General features: G+C 44.8%; 1 protein-coding gene across 3 annotated transcripts in view; it reads right to left on the reverse strand.

The window, feature by feature from the left end:
• The window catches only part of RAB37 (RAB37, member RAS oncogene family), a 68,085-nt gene extending 61,949 nt beyond the window's left edge, over positions 1-6,136 (reverse strand). The window contains exon 1 of one of the 3 annotated variants that reach the window (XM_027518863.1): positions 5,609-6,136. In XM_027518863.1, coding sequence (XP_027374664.1) covers positions 5,609-5,680 — 72 coding nt within the window. In that variant the 5' untranslated portion in view covers positions 5,681-6,136. The remainder of the gene's footprint in view (positions 1-5,608) is intronic. The other 2 variants (XM_027518862.1, XM_027518865.1) reach the window with 2 other exon arrangements.
• Between the last annotated feature and the right edge of the window lie 13,044 nt (positions 6,137-19,180).

Here is a 19,180-nt window from a genome sequence, read left to right on the forward strand (position 1 = left end):
CATAGTTTCTTACCCTTTGGAAACGATCCATAAATGTTTGCTGAATGACTAGATGAGGCACGTGGACTGCTGAGGGAGATGAACGTACAAGAGGGATGTGAAAGTTCAGCCGAGAGAGGAGGGAGAGGAGGAGAGGTGACCTGCTCCCGTGTCCCACTCACGAAGGAGAGGTATCGGGGGCAGAGTTAGAAGGAATGGGGATCCTGTAGGACAGGGACCTTTTGATTTTATTTCCCTAGTAATTCCATTTTTCCCCGATGAGGACCAGCCCTGCATGAATGGATGGACAGTCTATGTCTTTATGCCCCCCTTCCCCCTCCCCGGTTGCTGGTTTTGCTGAGGTGCTATAGAGGAGACTGACTTTAGCGTGTTAAATATTTGCTCCTCTTGAAACAAAACTGGCTTGCGGGTGTTCATCGTAGCACTGGGGATGGCGAGTTAGGAAGCGAGCTCTTGAACTGAAGTCTCTTTGTCCTGATTCACCAGCATCTGGGGCAAAAGCTGCCCCCTACTCTTTCCCCAGAGTTCACAGTCAGGCCCTGGCACAGCAAGAACCCAGCGTGGAGGGTTTCTGAGCCCCTAACTCACATTGCTGCCTTTGGTGGCTCCTGAGATTGTACTGGTAGCAAGAGAGGGCTGAGAGTTCTCTGATGGAAAGGGCAGCAGGGTTGTTTACATGTTTTAAATTATTTAGCTGCATCAAGTATTCAGATTTGTGAGAACAACAGCAACTCTATTTAAAATCTCCAAGCATATGATGGATGAACTCTGCTTCCAGGCAGTTCCCAGCTTCCAGCCCAGACTCAAGGAATATTCTGAGAGTTTCCCAGGCTCATTTGGTTCAGCCTTCACCTCTTGGGATGAGTTGAGTGTGGGGGCCATCCAAGGCTGATGATCCTTGGCGAATGTGTTTCAGATAAGTGAATTTTAATGAGAGGTCTCATTGCATCCGTTAGGGAAATTAAAATGGAGGACTTCAGGCTTCAGAAGCAGGGGAGCAGGCCTCTGACCCACCTGGACATACTACCTAGATTCCTGGCCTGCCTGCGGGCACAGCAAGTCAGGTGACACTTTAGATAAGAAAGGGAGTGAGTCTTGGAATCTCTTAAGTCCCTGAGGACCTGGCCAGAACTCCCCCACTTCTCCCCCTATCTAAGAAGTCTTATGACTCGCCAGGTGAAATAAACAGCATTGTAAAAGTTAAAGTTAAACCAGAGATGCATTTTTGCATACAAACTGATGATGAGATCAGTTTGGGATCTGGGATTATAAACAAGAGCCCCCCAAACTGCAGTTTGATGTCTTACCCATGGGCTGGACGCAGCACCTGGGTGCTGTGCGTGCTAAGTCGCTTCAGTCGTGTCCAGCTCTTTGTGACCCCGTGGACTGTAGCCCGCCAGGCTCCTCTGTCCACGGGGTTCTCCAGGCAAGAGTACTGGAGTGGGTTTCCATGCCCTCCTCCAGGGACCCGGGGATGGAATCCGCATCTCTTATGTCTCCCGCATTGGCAGGCAGGTTCATCCACCTGGGAAGCCCCTTTCCCAGCTGGGATTCCAGGTTGCTGTCAGTGAGGGACTTGCCAGTGCTGTTCACGTCTGATTGAAGGCTGTGGGCCTGATTTGGTGATGAATAGACTGTTACCTTTGTCTGTTGTTTCTATTTCTTTTCTTTTAATGACAGCATATTGAAATTAAGTCAAATAACGCTCTATTAAATATTGGAATGGTTTATGTGTGTGTAACAAGCAGTTTCTTTTGTTAACAAATCCTTCAAACCTAAAAGTGAAAGTAAAACTTTTGGTGAAACAGTGCCCCATACCTCACCTCCCAGAGAAAAGAGATGCTCGCCTTAGGAAATCAGGGTTGCGATATTCACACAGAAGTCAGGAGCTTTGTGTATGTGGCTGTGGGAGCTCAGTCCCTTGGGATCGTGTCTGTTAAATGTGTGTGTGTGTGTTTCTGTGTATGAGGCTGCTGCTTTTCTCATGAAGCTTCATCATGTTAGGTGAGACCCAACGTGACACCTACTGAAGTTGTTCTGGACCTCAAGATGGGTGTCCTAATAACAACCATTTATTGAATGTTTCTTATACACCTGATAAATAAATAAAGATATTACATTATGTTATCTAACATTTTCACTCAAAAAAAAAAAAAAAACCCTCAGCAAGCCAGGTATGATTATCCCTGTTTTATAGATAAGAAAAATAAGGCTCACAGATGTCTTTCAGAATCAAATCAAGGTCCGGTCTGATTCCAAGTCTGGGGTTTCTTTCCACCAAACAGCAGTATCTTTTCTCTGGCAGGTTTCTAGGACTATCCTACATAAAATTTAGCAGCTCTGTCAAAACATTAAATAATACTGCACCCTCTGAAAAGGTGACCTCTGGGGAGGAGGACAGGGGCAGTGTGTGGGAAAAATGTTGGGGGTGGTTTCTGGGAAGCTGGTAAGGTTCTTTTTGTTTTTAATTTGTTTTTTGGCTGCATCGCATGACATGTGAAATCTTAGCTCCCTGCCGAGGGATTGAACGCGTGCCCCTGCAATGGAAGTGCAGACTCCTTTTTCTTAAAACTTATTTATTTCTTTTTGACTGTGCCAGGTCTTCGCTGCTGTGCAGGCTTTTCTCCTGTTGCTGTGAGTGGGGGCTACTCTCTAGTTGCGGTGTTCAGGCTTCTCACGCGGTGGCTTCTCCTGCTAGAGCACAGGCTCTGTGGTGTATGGGCTGCACTCGCTGTGGTGTGTGGGCTCGGTAGTTGTGGCTGGAGGGCTCTAGAGCACAGGCTTAGTGGTTGCGGTGCACAGGCTTAGTTACTCCAAGGCATGTGGGATTTTCCTGGATCAGGGATCAAACCCTTGTCTCCTGCCCTGGCAGGCAGATTCCCTACTCCTGAGCCACCAGGGAAACCAGGAAGTGCAGATTCTTAACCACTGGATCTCCAAGGAAGTCCCAGTAATGTTCTATCTTCATTTTGGTAGTGGTTGCACAGAAGTGCTCACCCATCAGGGTACAGACATATGATTTGAGCTTTTCTTGTATGTGTTATTCTTCAATAAAATGTTTATTTAAAAAGAATCCTCCATAGCAATTAATGTTGGAAGGGAGCCCTCCCTCCTACGGTCAATTTGTTATAATGAACCAACAGGAATTCCTCGGACTCTGTTACATAGTCAAGTTTAAAATAATACAAGTATGTTGATACCCTGTCCCTTTACAAAAAGGTTTCTAAGTGGATCACAATAAAAAGTCATGTACAATAATGAAATGATACTAGGAGGAGGTGACCAGTATTATAGGAAAAGGAAAATTGCTACCCACATATGTTACCCTGTTTGCTATCACAGAAGGTTGGCTTCTACCCTCAAGATGCTCACAACCAAGTTGAAGATACTGAGCATTTACTAGTGGTAAGTACACACCTCTCTTCAAATGTATTAGAACTTGTAGGAATAGGCTCCCTTCCAATTTGGTAATCAATAAACCCAAAGGAAGTGAACGTTCTCATGGGCTATAGCCTAGATTTCCTGTGTGGGTAACTGAGGTGAGAAAGACCATACATGATCAATAGTTTGGAAACTTGGATCACCAAGTCTTAAAGCTTTTTAAATGGATATTTATATCTTTATAGGAGGGTTTAAACTTGGAGAGACCCATATATCTAGTCACTAGGATGCTTTTGTAATTGATTTGTAATTATGTTCCCTTTTGTTTGCTTGCATTTTTGACTGAGGCTAGATTCACCACCTCTAAGAACACAGACCTTATTCTAGTTTATTTCAAACAGTGGTGGTTTTTAAACTTCCTGACTCGGGAAGTTAAGCATTTTTCTTCTTCTCTATACCCTAGAGGTTCAGGGGCCTAAAGAGAGAAGTCACTGGGCTCATCAAATCTATAGGCCCTCTTCTCTTTGTAGTTGGCTTTCTACAATTTGGTCAGAAATAGCCAGTGTGGCACCGGCAGTTTCTGAAAGTTTAATGTGCATGTTTATTTTCTAGAGATCATGTTAAAATACATATTCAGATTCAGCAGGTCTGGGGTGGAGCCTGAGATGTCACATTTCTAACAAGCTCTAAGGTAACGTCAATGCTGCAGGTCCGTGAACTACACTTATAGAGAGAAAAGAATATTAGACTTTGAATCATAATTCCTGGCTTTTAGCACTTTTTCATTCACTACCTTGTTTTCTTGGACAAGTCACTTTACTGCTCCAGGTTTGCGTTTCCTCAAATATCAACTGTAGGCGTGCATGGATGCTAGTAGCTTCAGTCATGTTTAACTCTGTGTGACCCTAAGGACTGTAGCCCACCAGGCTCCTGTCCATGGGATTCTCCAGGCAAGAATACTGGAGTGGGTTGCCATGCCCTCTTCCAGGGGATCTTCCTGACCCAGGGATCAAACCCACATCTCTTATGTTTCCTGCATTGGCGGGTGGGTTCTTTACCACGAACACCACCTGGGAAGGCCAACAAAGTATAGTACGGGACAAAAGTGGACAAGATTACTTCAGAGCTTACATTCATGGAATTTTCAGAGTGATACCTTGAGTAAAAAAAATCTCCATGTATAGGACTATGTACTGCCTTTCAGGGACTAATAGATAAACTGGTGTTAACAAAGCAGGAAATAAAAGGGCTGAACGAAGAAGGCAGAGAAAGAGATGAGGAGCAATGGTGACTTCTTATGGCAAAATACATATTCTGCTTATGTACAGTGATTTAAACAAATATTTATTTATTTGGCTGCATCGGGTCTTAGTTGTGGATGCAGGGAACTTTAGTTACAGCTTGTGGGATCTAGTTCCCTGACCAGGGATCGAACCCAGGCCCCCTGCATTGGAAGTGTAGAGTATTAGCCACTGGACCACCAGGGAAGTCCTGACTGATGGGTTTGAATTGAAAAGTGTTGCCTAGAGAGAGGCTGCTACTTTTCCCCAACAATCCACTTCAGGAGGATGTTATTGATAATTTACATTACTGATAATTTAGTTATGTTACTGATAACTTAGTTATATAAAAATCTTGAATGAGAGAAGTAAGGGGTGAGTGTGAGCTATGAAATAAGCACTTTCAGGAAGCCATGAGTGAGTCCTGGCTGGAGGGCAGGTTTCCGGAGGTGCAAGGGAGTCTGGTTTGAAAACAACAGTTTACTTTTGCTGCAGACCACTTCGATGTTTAATTTCAGCCAAGTTGGCCAGGAATTCGGGTATTTGACTGCAACTACCAGACTTAATGGAACTGGAGTTTGGGAGGCAAGGGTGGAAGAACAAATGTATCCTTCCACAAGGGTTATGGAACGCAAAAGTTCTTGAGGGTCACAGGGTTGAGAGTCAGGAGAGAGGATGTGAGAAAGGGACCCAAGTGATTTAAATGAATGAATGAAGCCCCTGACGATCTTAACCTCTGGCGGCGGCCCCTCCCCCGCGTACATGCATCTGTTTTAAGTAACAAAAGCGTCAAGCAGAAAGGATTCCCCAGGCTCACAGAAATGGTCTAGTTTCTCTTTAAGTTCCAAAGCCAAGTGAAGGGAAGAGAGAACTGATGACGGCGCCCTCGCCCAGGATTGAGATGGGAGCCGGGGTGGGGGGTGGGGGTGACCCGAGGAGATCCTTACCTTATGCAGGACGTGCTCATGGAAGTCAGGGCCGGCTCCCCCTTGGTAGGAGTCGAGTCTTTGCAGGTCCATGCCCGGCTTGGAGCCCGCTGTTCCCCGCTCTCCCAGCGCTCTGCGTCAGCTCCGTCCGGTCTCCTAGGGGTGCAGCAGGCTCGGGTCTAAGCCCCGCGGGCCGGCGCATCCGGTTCAGCACTGAACAGCTCCCGAAGCCGCTGCGGCGCGGTACCCTGAGAGGAGGCGGCCTCTCGCTTCCGGGACCGCAGCGTTTCAGCACCAGGAACAGCGATACCGTCCCTGCGCGCCCAGGGCCAGAGTTCTGAGATCCCGTCCCCTGTCTCGTGACTCCAGGCTGTTGGGAGGGATGCAAGATTTCAGACTAGCCGGCAGTCCGTGCGAATCTCATTCAGCTACCGGATCCCGGGGTCTCAGCGTCCCGGCTGCATTCTCAGGGCATTGTGGTCCCGGGAGCTCACCGTTCCTGATTTTTAGTGACCGAGCATCCCCGTCACACCACGCAGCTCAGCTCTCCTCCTGTGGTTGCAGAGGCGAAGCCCAGCGGCGCTGGAGCCACTTCTCTTTGATCTCTAGACAGTTCCCTACAGAATGTATGAGGTCAACAGATGAGGGCCCAGAGGGGTCCCTGAAGTTTCTGAAATAATTTGCACAATTCTGCTTACCTGCATTTCCCTACAGAGAGTGTCCAGAGCTTAAATTACACTCTCTAGGATGCATATGTTCCCCCTCCCCCAAACTTAAGAACACTTGTCTTGGGAAAGGCAGAAGGGTTTTTTGGTTCGGGCTCCAGAATTCGAATCATAACTCTGAAAATGATGGGCTTCCCTGGTGGCTCAGCTGGTAAAGAACCCGTCTGCAATGGGGGAGACCTGGGTTCGATCCCTGGGTTGGGAAGATCCCCTGGAGAAGGGAAAGGCTCCTCACTCCAGTATTCATTCAGGCCTGGAGAATTCCATGGACTGTATAGTCCATGGGGTCGAAAAGAGTTAGACATGGCTGATCGACTTAAGAACACTTGGCTTGGGTAAGGCAGAAGGGTTGCTTGGTTAAGGATAGGAGCTCCAGAGTTCAAATCATAACTCTGAAAACGATAAGCTGTATAACCTCGGCAAGTTACTTAACTTCCCCTAAGCATCCACGAAGTGGAAATAATAATTGTACCTACATCATGGTGTTGTTCTGAGGTTTTAATAAGTTTATTCACATAAAGAGCCTAGAACGGTGCCTGACATGTATTAGGAACTCAAAAAATGTTAGCTATTGTGTTTTCAGGACAAGGGGATGAGAACTCTGTCTACCTCTCCTAAACACTGGGAAAGTCCTGCTGCTGGGACCAGCAATTTGCAGACTTTTGTTACCACCTGAAAAAGTGAACATGAAGTTGACCCCTATGGGTACTGGGAGCTGAGATGTGGTCTCAGAGGTTATCCTCATATGATGACTTGGGCATTCAGCAAGCAACTACTTCATTAGACACAAATTCTATCACCACCAGCTTCTAGAGTCAATATAATATGGAAGGAAAGGGCCAGGCCTAAGATTAAAAGGGTGCATTTTACTTCTAGGTTTCAATTCCTTTTTTGGCTAGGTGGCTTTAACCAAACCACACAAGTCTTCTGGGATAGCTTATGTTTTCTCATCTGTAAAATAGGTGGAACAGTTTGTGCCTATCTCATTGGGCTTTTGTGAGGAGTAAATGAGACAACTATGTGAAAATATTTCTTTCTTTGTAAACTGTAAAACCAACCAAAGAAACAGAAATTTGATTTCCGACCTATTTTTCTGGGCTTCATGCCTTCTGGACCTTTTTGTAACATTAACATAATAATTTTTGAAAACATCTTGTTCTCACAGAAATTACATTTTGGATTGGTATGTTTTTAATATTTGGAGCTGCTCAAATGCCATTGGCAAGTACCTTTGTTACCTGAAAACTGGGTTTACCTCTTGGGGGAGTGTCTAACCAAAGACACAACCAAGCCAAAGGGTGGGAGAAAGAAGGGTTAATTACTTGCAGTAAGTAAGGAGAACACCAGGGGTCTTTCCCAAAGCAGTGTCTCCCCAAACAGCAAAATTGGGAGTTTTAAGCTAAGGGTGCTTGGGCTTCCCAGATGGCTCAGTGGTCAAGAATCTACTTGCTGATGCAGGAGACATAGGAGATGTGAGTTGGATTTCTGGGTTGGGTTCTATCTCTGGGTTGGGAAACTGCCCTGGAAGAGGAAATGGCAACCCACTCCAGTATTCTTGTCTGGGAAATCCCATGGACAGAGGAGCCTGGCAGGCTACAATCCATGGGGTCATAAAAGAGTCAGACATGACTTAGCAACTGAGCACAGCACAGCACAGCACAGCACAGCAAGGGTACATTTATATTCATGAAGGGGCTTGAGTAGAGGAGAATGCAGCATAGAATTGGGGCATAGACAGGGTCCAAGCTCTGCTGCTGCTGCTGCTAAGTCACTTCAGTCATGTCTGACTCTGTGTGACTCCATAGACGGCAGCCCACCAGGCTCCTCTGTCCATGGGATTTTCCAGGCAAGAGTACTGGCCAGGCTCTAGCTGACTGAAGACATAATGGTCAGCAAAGATCAGCATCATTATTCCTTAGGTTCCGGTTGGTCTGGTGGTTGATTGCTTTAGGGGATTTGGATCTTGCAAAATAGCTCAAGAACATGCTTTAGGCTAACCTTACCTTCAAAACAGAACTGGCGGGTCTTCGTAACTGATAGTGTCTCTGATACAGTTAAGTTATCTCCCTGGGCTGGTATTAGCTAATGTTTCTTACATTCTTTTTTCCCCTTGAAATCACTACCTACTAATGAGACTCATTCTGCTAGGGTACTGACTGTGGCCAGGCTTAGATCACAAAATGGCTTAGGATTAGAATGCCTTTTTTTTATTTTTTAAAAAATTAATTAATTTATTTTAATTAGAGGCTAATTACTTTACAATGTTGTGGTGGTTTTTGCCATACACTGACATGAATAAGCCACGGGTGTACATGCTTCCCCCATCCCGAACCCTCCTCCCGCCTTCCTCCCCATCCCATCCTTCTGGGTTGTCCCAGTGCACCGGCTTTGAGTGCCCTGTTTCATACTTCGAACTTGGACTGGCGATCTGTTTCACATATGGTAATATACAAGTTTCAATGCTTTTCTCTCAAACATCGCACCCTCGCCCTCTCCCACAGAATCCAAAAGACTGTTCTTTATATCTGTGTCTCTTTTGCTGTCTCACATATAGTGTCATCATTGCCATCTTTCTAAATTCCATATATATGCATTCATATACTATATTGGTGCTTTTCTTTCTGACTTACTTCACTCTGTATAATAGGCTCCAGTTTCAGCCACCTCATTAGAACTGATTCAAATGCATTCTTTTTAATAGCTGAGTAGTATTCCATTGTGTATATGTACTACAACTTTCTTATCCATTCGTCTGCCGATGGACATCTAGGTCGCTTCCACGTCCTAGCTATTGTAAACAGTGCTGCAATGAACATTGGGGTACATGTGTCTTTTTCAAAATGATTTCTTTTTATATCAAGAAAGCTTTGTCTGGTTCTCTTCCTCTGGGGACCCCCACTAATCCTATCTGCTTACATATCTGCAGACCTATCTCAGAAGAGTGATCCATTTTATGGGGCTCTCTGGTCTAAATTTTTTAGAGGTGACATTTTCTTACACTGCAATGAAATAAAACTCACTTTATGATGAGGTAAGGAAAAAAAATGACATATTTGTCCGCTTGTTTGGTCTCCTCCCTCCCCTTCAGTGTGTGTCACGCATTTGCAACGACCTCCTTAGAAGATAGCATTCCTTGTAATTTTGTAAGGGGTCATGATGACCCACAGCTTGCTTCGTGCGTGCAAATCTGGATTGTCTGAGCCATCAAATACATAATCTGAGGTACAGCCCTTTGTCTCAAAAACATATATATCAGTTCTTAGAGCTTTCTGAAAGACTGACTCCTGGGTTTAAATCCTTAGATTGTCTTTTTAAAAAAAAAAAACATATTTCATTTATTTTATTTGGTTGCATTGAGTCTTAGTTACAGCATGTGGGATCTAGTTCCCCAACCAGGGATTGAACCCAGGCGTCCTCCATTGGGAACATAGAGTCTTAGCCTACTGGACCACCCAGGAAATCCCCTTAGATTGTCTTGAATAAAAGTATCTCAAACAGGGGCTCTGTAGCAATCTAGAAGGGTGGGATGGGGAGGGAAATGGGAGGGAGGGGACATGGATGTACCTATGGCTGATTCTTGTTGATGCTAGACAGAAAACAACAAAATTCTGTAAAGCAATTATCCTTCAGTAAATAAATAAATACAAATATCTGTTTCTTTCTTAGATCAACTATTAGGTTTTTTGCGGACAGCTGTCTCCATATGCTGAGGAAGTATTTATTTGCTCAGGGACTCTGAGGCCAGAGGGGCAACTGCCGTACACATCCAGCCAACTGCTCATTCCCCTTTCTGGGGTTTGCCTCTTGGCCCAGACCCCCTCTGCTGGGAAATGGTGTTCGAATTCTGCTAGGGCATGTGGTTCCGAGTTTCTTCTTTCAGCCCTTGATTTCAGGATCTGTTGCATTCTCTATGCTCAGTTCTCTTGCTTTATCTGCGCAAAACTTCAGTGATCAGCAGTGCTGAGATATGTGAGTTCAGTGGTCAGCTTCCCCTTTGCTTTCACGGTTTACAATCCACATTTTTATATCAATGGCAGGTTATGTCCACTCTGAGAAATTTGTCTCTATCAGCATCTCCCTGTTAGATGGGATTCTTAAGAACACTCATTTACATTTTATCTATTTTATTAAAATTTTTTTTGTTTTGGCTGTGCCTCATGGCTTGTGGGATCTTCTTCCCTGACCAGGGATAGAACCTGGGTTCACGGTAGTGAAGGCAAGACTCCTGACCACTGGACAACCGGGGAACTCCCTCATTTACGTTTTAATAGGGAACTTTCGGTCCTTTGTCTGGGAACAGCAATTACTTTTGGTGGGTTCCCTTTCCATGTCTATCATGACTGAACGAAGTTTAAGAATTTTTATTTTTTTCATTTCATCTCAAAAATTGTAAACAAAGCAATAAATGCCTGTAAGTCAAAATACAGAATGATATATTCAATTAAAAAAATAAAAAGGAAAATATAATGGTATGAAAGGGCTCTTCTCTCAACTTCCAATCTCTCTCCTCTCAGGCAAACCTTATTTTTAGCTCTTTCCCATTTTAGCTCCTTCGATGCCAATTTTATGTTTATCAACCACAAACACTTTGTGTTGGCTTGTGCCCCGATATTTCCTCTGCTCATCCTTCTTCATATAGTTATGTCACTGTCTTCCGTTCTTTCGCTACCATTTCGTACAACAGACCGAAACCTCCATTTCTTGCCTCATTAGCCATAGATTGTATCTTTTTAGTCCCCAAGATGTAAGATGAAGAATTAGCACCCCTATCCTTCCTTTTGCCTTGCTTCCCCTTACATTTCCCAAACTGTATCAGATATACTTTTATAAAGCCCTTTATTTTAGATTATTTTATGCTGATAGGAGCTTGCACAGAGTGTAGAGTTCTTGTATATGCCATGCCCAGTTTCCTTTACTATTCACAGTTGCATATCTGTCACAATTATGAACCAGTATGGCAGCCCACTCCAGTCTTCTTGCCTGGAGAATCCCATGGACAGAGGAGCCGGGCAGGCTACAGCCCATGGGGTCACAAAGAGTCGGACACGACTTAGTGCACTGTCTCTGTCTCTCATTGATGTATTGTCTTTAACTACAACGCATACTTTATTTTGGAGAAGGCAATGGCACCCCACTCCAGTACTCTTGCCTGAAAAATCCCATGGACAGAGGAGCCTGGTAGGCTGTAGTCCATGGGGTCTCGAAGAGTCAGACACGACTGAGTGACTTCACTTTCACTTTTCACTTTCATGCATTGGAGAAGGAAATGGCAACCCACTCCAGTGTTCTTGCCTGGAGAATCCCAGGGATGGCAGAGCCTGGTGGGCTGCCTGCCGTCTATGGGGTCGCACAGAGTCGGAGACGACTGAAGCGACTTAGCAGCTTAGCAGCATACTTTATTTGTATATCCTTTTTTGTTTTTGTTTTTTTTTAACCTAAAGTCCTCATTCTGTTCTAGTATCCAATCCAGGACATTTCATTGCACTGAACCGTTGTGCTTCCTTAGGCTTCTTTGGACTGTGAGAGTTTCTCAAACTTGCTTTATTTTTGATGACCTTTTGAGGAGTTATCGGTCAGGTATTTGGTGAAATGTCTTTCAATTTGGATTTGTCTGACATTTTTCTCATGGTTAGAATGGGATTATGTCATTATCAATGCATCACATCCAAAGAATGTATTATCAGTATGACTTATTGATGGCGTAAACCCGGATCATCTGACTGAGGTTGTGTTTGACAGCTTTACCCACTGATGTTTATCTCCTCTTTGACATTCTTCTTCTTCTTTTTGGAGCACTTCCTTCTTTCTGGAAATTCCTAGGATTCAAGTATCCTAGCTATAGAGTTATCTTGTGTATTTCTTTCCCCCTCTTTTTATTGAAGTATAGTTGATTTACAAAGCTACGCTTGTTTCAAGTGTACAGCAAAGTGATTACACACACACACACACACACACACACACACACACACAATCAAAGTCAGAGTCTTTTCCATTGTACATTATTATTATAAGATATTAAATATAGTTCTCTGTGCTATACAGTAGGACCTTGTTGTTCATCTATTTTATAGTCAGCAGTGTGTATTTGTTAATTACGGTTATCATATACATTTCTGCCCAGACTTAGAATCAGTCATTTCTCCAAGAACCCCTGGTCCATTTTGTTGGAGAAAATATTTGGACCAAGATCTGGGTGCTTGATATGTTCATTGCTACTGGGATATTATCAGATGTACTGTTGCTTGTAAAGTTTCTCAACTGACAGAAGGAATGTATTTTATGTAATCATACTTATATAATATGTAAATATATTATAATGTTTTTGACTCTTTATAGACTTATTCTGAAATTTGAATCCTTTTCCAAACCGTGGATTTTTTTACCACTTAGCCACCAAGGAAGCCCATTTAAACTGCTATATTTAGGCAATACAGTTTACTTGCAGAGCCAGATAATATATTACTATTATGTTTTCATTTCATTTCCAAAGGTTTACATCACCACGCTCAGAAAGATTGTTCTTATATACCCCCATTGCTCAAAATCGTGCATTGTTTTAATCTGTCCCTTGTCTCTTTGTGTATTTGTTATTTTCTCTGATGTTTGTGATTGCTTTTCTTTTTGCTTTTTGAAAGAGGGGCCCTTGTGGCTCAGCTGGTAAAGAATCCTGCTGCAAGGTGGGAGATCTGGGTTCAATCCCTGGGTTGGGAAGATCCCCTGGAGAAGGGAAAGGCTACCCACTGCAGTATTCTGGCCTGGAGAATTCCATGGACTGTATAGTTTATGGGGTCTCAAAGAGTTGGACCTGACCGAGCGACTTTCACTATCTTTATTATACCTCCCAGATCTTCCATCTTTTTACTTCTCTTTTTCTGTGGTATTCATTCCATTTCTTTCTTGAATCTCAGTGACTTCCTGGTCTGATACGTGCTGCTTCCTTTGTATTTAGATAACGACTTTCTCATATTTCCTTTTCCTTGAGTGTGTCTATTTGCTTTTAAAAATTGGATTCTGGGACTTCCCTGGTGGTCCAGCCGTTAGGAATCTGCCTGCCAACGCAGGGGACATGGGTTTGATCCCTCGTCTGGAAAGATTCCACATGCCTTGGGGCAGCTAAGCCCTGAGCCGCAACTACTGAAGCCTTCACACCTGGAACCTGTGCTCCACGGACAGGGAGGCCAGCTCGCCGCAACTAGTGTAACCCCGCTCTGCAGCTAGGGAAAGCCCACGTGCGCGGCGAAGACACAGCGCAGCCCAGAAATAAATTGGCGGAATTCCAGGCCTTCATCGTGGGCTCAAGGCTTGTTTTCCAAGTTCTCTTCTGTGTTATCTTATAACGTCTGTGCTTTAGGACTTTATTTTCCCGTTCCAAGCTGAGCTGGTTGCTTTCTGGGCCTGCTGCGTAGCTGTAACTCTGGTGTCTTAGTTTTATTTCTATGTGGACTCAGTATTTCCCATGAGTCATACTTTCCTCTTTGTCAGCTTACTCCTTCGAGAACTTGGTTTGCTTTTCTTGAGGAAGTTTCTTGAGAATGTACTCAAATAACTTCTTAAGAAAGGGGGCATGGGAGGTGAACTTCCTGAGTCTTGACGTATCTGAAAAAGTGTTTGTTCTAACCTTACTCAATCTCAGCTCAATTTGGAATTCCAGGTGAGGTCTATTTCCCCCAAGTTTGAAGACATTACTACATCGTCTTCCAGTTCACTAATGGGAGTTAGTATTGCTAACTGGAAGTGTTGCCAGACTAATTCCTCAGCTATGGAAATGGCCTGTTTTATTACTTGTTTTTCTTTGGCAACGCTTAGGATCTTTCTTTTTTTTTTTTTAATATTTATTTATTTATTTGGCTGAGCTGAACCTCAGGTGGGGATTAAGTGGCAGCTCCATTTTGGGTCTCGAAGGAAATAATCTATAAGCCACAGTAATAAAAGTGAAACAGGAGGATTCTGAGACAAGTGGATGTGAAAGAAACATTCCCAATAAAACTCCATGATGATTTAATGTTGCATAAAGTTGTGAAAGGAGGAGACAGGATGGCCTTTCTAGCATAAAGGATGCAGCAACACCGGTCCTCTCGTGAAGCGCTTGGCACAGCTCCCGTGATCAAGCTCTGGGCTCTTGGAGCGAGTGAGAAATTCACTATAGGAAAGAGCCACCTGTGTATGGTGTACGCAGCCACCTGTCCTTCCCCCCAAATCTCCCTGTATATGGTATACGCAGCCACCTGTCCTTCCCCCCAAATCTCCCTGTATATGGTATACGCAGCCATCTGTCCTTCCCCCCAAATCTCCCTGTATATGGTATACGCAGCCACCTGTCCTTCCCCCCAAATCTCCCCCTCCCCCCAGCAAGCTGGGTGAGGATGGAGGTTATGAATCATACCGACCTGGGAGGAACAATGGGGCTGTCTCCTCCCTTGGGGCTTTGGAGAATATCTCTCATTCATTCATTCTTGGCCAGGTGCTGTACCAAGTGCTGGAGATAAATAGATTGAAGACCCTCTGGCTTCCTGCCTGTGAAGAGTTGACAGTCTACTAGTGACTAACAGATGCAGAGATAGCACAGCAGGTGAGAAGGGCCATGATGGGCTGTCAGGGAGGTAGTGTAGCGCTGGAACCGGCAGACCCGGAGCTGAATCCCAGCTCTGCCATTTTTTTTTTTTTTTTTTTAAATCTGGATGACACTATTATTGGGTTGGCCAAAAAAAGTTTGTTTGGGTTTTCCTGTAAGCTGGTATGGAAAACCTGAAACAAACTTTTTAGCCAACCCATATTTCACTTTTGCTAAACTTCACTTCCCTCCTTCATGCGATTGTCATGAGGATGAAATGAAATAAGGCACAGGAAATGCTCATCCCATGACCTGATATATATTGAGAATAATAATACTGAGAATGAGTGCTGCAGGTCTGGAGAAGATGGTGATCAATTCTCTCTGCCTGGAGATGAGGGAGGCGGGAAGGATTTCACCCAGGAAGGGATCTCCAAGCATCGACTCTTCCTTTCTGAGAAAGGCCCCCAACTGGTATCTTCCCCTCTCCCAGCACACCAAGGAATCACACCTTTGACAACTGACAAGAGCTTCCAATAAGGGAAATTCACTCTAAAGCCATCGCGGTAACTTATCTCAAAACCATAGTTTTGCTGCCTTGGCTTCTCTTAGCTTCTCTACTGGATGTTCTCTGGGAGATACAGGGATGAATAATGAATGCGTCTGTCTTATGGCCACCATCTGTCAGTCTCCTTTGCAGGTACTGTCTAATTTAATCTAACCCAATAATCCTTTGGAGGAGGCTCTTCTTCTGGTTTTATAGATGGTGGGAGTGAGCTGGTTCAGGGATGTTAAATTAATCACTGAGATCTTGCAGATAGCGGACAGAACCAGATTCAGTCCTGCAGAGTGGCCCCAAGCTGATATGCATCCCACATCCTGCAGCTGCCTCATTTGCATAGAATCATCAGTCAAGAGTTGTGGTTCAGAAAGGGAGCGGGTGACTCACTCAGCACTTTAAGCTCCTTTGCTGTAAAAACTCTCTGACATGCAGGGCTTTTTCTAAGTTCCAACCTTTCCTGCCACTCCGTCGGGTTCAGGGAGGAAAAGCTAAGAGGGTTTGCCCTTCCGGGGCTACAGACAGCTGGTGGTCTTGCCACTTCTGTTCCAGCACCCCCATTCCGAGCACATACAGGGGACTGCCGCCAAGCGCTGGGCAGAGTCCCAGTGCCTCTGTTCCCTGGAATCTGGGTAAGTGTGACAGCCCCTATGGCCAGGATCCATAAGCTGGGGGTCTTTCTATCAGTCATCCACACTGGAGCGCTCTTCTGTCTCGTGCACAGGCCAGCTGCACAGACCAAGAGACTCAAGGAGCATCTGGGCAGGCTCCTCTACTGAGCTCAAAGCTCTCTGTAACTCACTGTCTCCTCCTTGTGGACATTTGTCCCTATCGGGGACAGCCAGGAAGGTAAGGACCCCTGACGAAGTCGATGGGCCCCCTTACGACTCTAGCCTCATATCTGGGTCTCATTACTCTGGCAACACTCACAGGTGGAAACACATTCTGGGGACATTCTTGCAGAGCAGGAACAGATGTCAGACCTGCAGTGTCCTTACCCATCAGTGGCTTAGATGGTGAAGAATCCACCTGCAATGCAGGAGACCTGGGTTTGATCCCTGGTTCAGGAAGATCCCCAGGAGAATGGAAAGGCAACCCACTCCAGTAGTCTTGCCTGGAAAATCCTATGGACAGAGGAGCCTGGTGTGCTATATAGTCCACAGGGTTGCCAAAGAGTTGGACACAACTTAGCAACAAACAACAACTTGGCTGTGAGGATTAACAAGTGGTCTTATCCATAGTTAGTAGCAGGTGTGTGTTGTACACCTCTTTGTAGGAGGCATAATATTTTGAGGGTCTTTCTTTGCTGAAATCACACACCACCTGGCCACGATCCTATGCCAGCAGGCCCTCTTATGCAGTCTGCCACCTGCTTGCAGGGATCAGCAGATTCAATTTCAGGTATTTTTCAGAAGAGGCAGAAGGTACTCTGGGCCCCTAGGTGCTGTCTCTCCTTTGTGATTTTTCTCCTCAAGGCACAAAACTGAACATCAGAACTGGGAAGAGGAAAATTCAGTCCCCCCTTCCAAGAGCTGATGATGCAAGGATCTCCAACTATTTATTCATCTAGTAACCTATTTTTCCTTTCAGTTGAACTTCAGGCTGCACAGAATTGGGATAATCAAAGCAATGTGTTCTAGCACATTCATCCATGAATGATTCCCACCCTCTCTTCCTTCCCTCTTTCCTTCTTTTATTATAATGCAATAAGAACATGCAAACCCAAACCAAAGGCTAGGACCTTGACAATGATCTATATGCAATCATATTCCCCTTCCCCCAGCCCACCCATAATTTCGTCTCCTGCATCTGAGGTTATGATGATCCTGATTCCTGTGTCCATCACTCCCTTCTTTCCTTTTTCAGACAGTCCCATTGTATCTATATGCATTTCTCAAAGTACATTGTTAAAATTTTAGTTTCTTTTGACTTAAGATTATATTGCTAAGATTCTTCTATATTTTGCTTGTTGCTGTGGTTCATTGTTTTGATTGCTCTGTGTGTTTGATTGAATGAAGAGCCCACATGTTTTTTTCATCCCTTCCATTGAAGGAAGTGATTAAAAAGCAGAGACATCACATCTGTATAGTCAAAGCTATGGTTTTTCCAGTAGCAGGCACGGGTGTGAGAGTTGGACCATACAGAAGGGTAAGCACCAAAGAATTGATGCTTTCGAACTGTGGTGCTGGAGAAGACTCTTGAGAGCCCCCTGGACTGTAAGGAGATCAAACCAGTCAACCAGAAAGGAAATGAGTCCTGAATATTCACTGGAAGGACTGAGGCTGAAGCCGAAACTCCAGTACTTTGGCCACCTGATGTGAAGAACTGACTCACTGGAAAAGACCCTGATGCTGGGAAAGACTGAGGGCAGGAGGAGAAGGGGGCGACAGAGGATGAGATGGTTGGATGGCATCACAGACTCAATGGACATGAATTTGAGCAAACTCTGGGAGATAGTGAAGGACAGGGAAGACCGGTGTGCGGCAGTCCATGGGGTTGCAAAGAATTGGACACGACTGAACAACATCAACAAACTGACTTGGCTCTTGAGGTCTCAGTTTCCCTGTGGGCTCTGGTAATCATACTGAGCTCTGAGGCTTTTGTGTGGTTGAGATAATCCATAAATCCCTGTGCTGGTTTTTGGCGCACAGTAGGCACTGCTATTATTAACCTGGGCTGTAGTGTTAGCTCCTTACATAGACTGAGTTTCAAATTCTGGATTTGGAAGGAGGGTGTCTACTAATAGTTTTCATACAGACTTCAGGTGAGTTTCCTTAGAATTGGGGGGGGCGGATTGGGTGCCCTTATCAAAAATGCAGATTTCCCCAGACTTTCTGAATCAGGATCTCTTGGAAGTAAGGCTTGGGAATTTGTTATTATAAAGTTCTATGATAACTCTATGGAGAAGGAAACGGCAACCCACTCCAGTATTCTTGCCTGGGAAATCCCATGGATGGAAAAGCCTGACAGGCTGCAGTTCACGGAGTTGCAGAGAGCTGGACACAACTTAGAGACTAAACAAACCAAACAACAAAAAAAGATGACTCATACATGAGGACAAGTTTAGGAGCTACTGAATAGAGTTGGGTAGAGAGGAATTAAGGGAGAAGAAAGGAAGAGAGGAAAGGGAAAAGGAGAGTAAAGAGTAACTCTCAAATTAATGGTTCAACGTGGAAAGTCCTTGATTCAGAGAGACTATGCCTTTCCACCTGATATTTCAGAAGTGGGAACAGATGGGAGGTCTTATTTCAACTACTTGCTCTAAAATCCAGGCAGGGACAGGGACAAAAATACTTCCCTCAACGGGGAGCTCATGACACAGGGCAGGACAGTCAGGTGCGTGTCAGCGGCCTGACACCTCCCGGCCACATGAGAAGTGAGGTCACAGCACTGCCTGTGGCTAGACTCGAGGTGCCACCTACATGCAAGACGAGCTCTGAGGGTGGGACTTTGGTCTCAGGCTCATCTCATCTCCGGGAGGTCAGGGTAGGTGTCAGAGCTGTCTTGTCCTGTCTTACCAGCTGCTGCATCGCAGTCTGCCAGGTGATCACTGGCTGTGAGACACACTAAATAAAGTCACTCTGAATAATTTCCCAGAGTCTGGCACCGTCTCTTTCTGTTATATATCAAGTCATTACATGACCTCATTGCCAGCCCTGTGCTTTTCCCATTGAAGGAGCAATCCAGATTTCAGGGAGGAGTCCTGGGGACAAGGGGGCAGCCAACTGAATGTTGCAGCTGTCTGGAACTGATGCTTG

This window comes from Bos indicus x Bos taurus, chromosome 19 (genome assembly GCF_003369695.1).
Source record: "Bos indicus x Bos taurus breed Angus x Brahman F1 hybrid chromosome 19, Bos_hybrid_MaternalHap_v2.0, whole genome shotgun sequence".
Taxonomy (NCBI): Eukaryota; Metazoa; Chordata; class Mammalia; order Artiodactyla; family Bovidae; genus Bos; species Bos indicus x Bos taurus.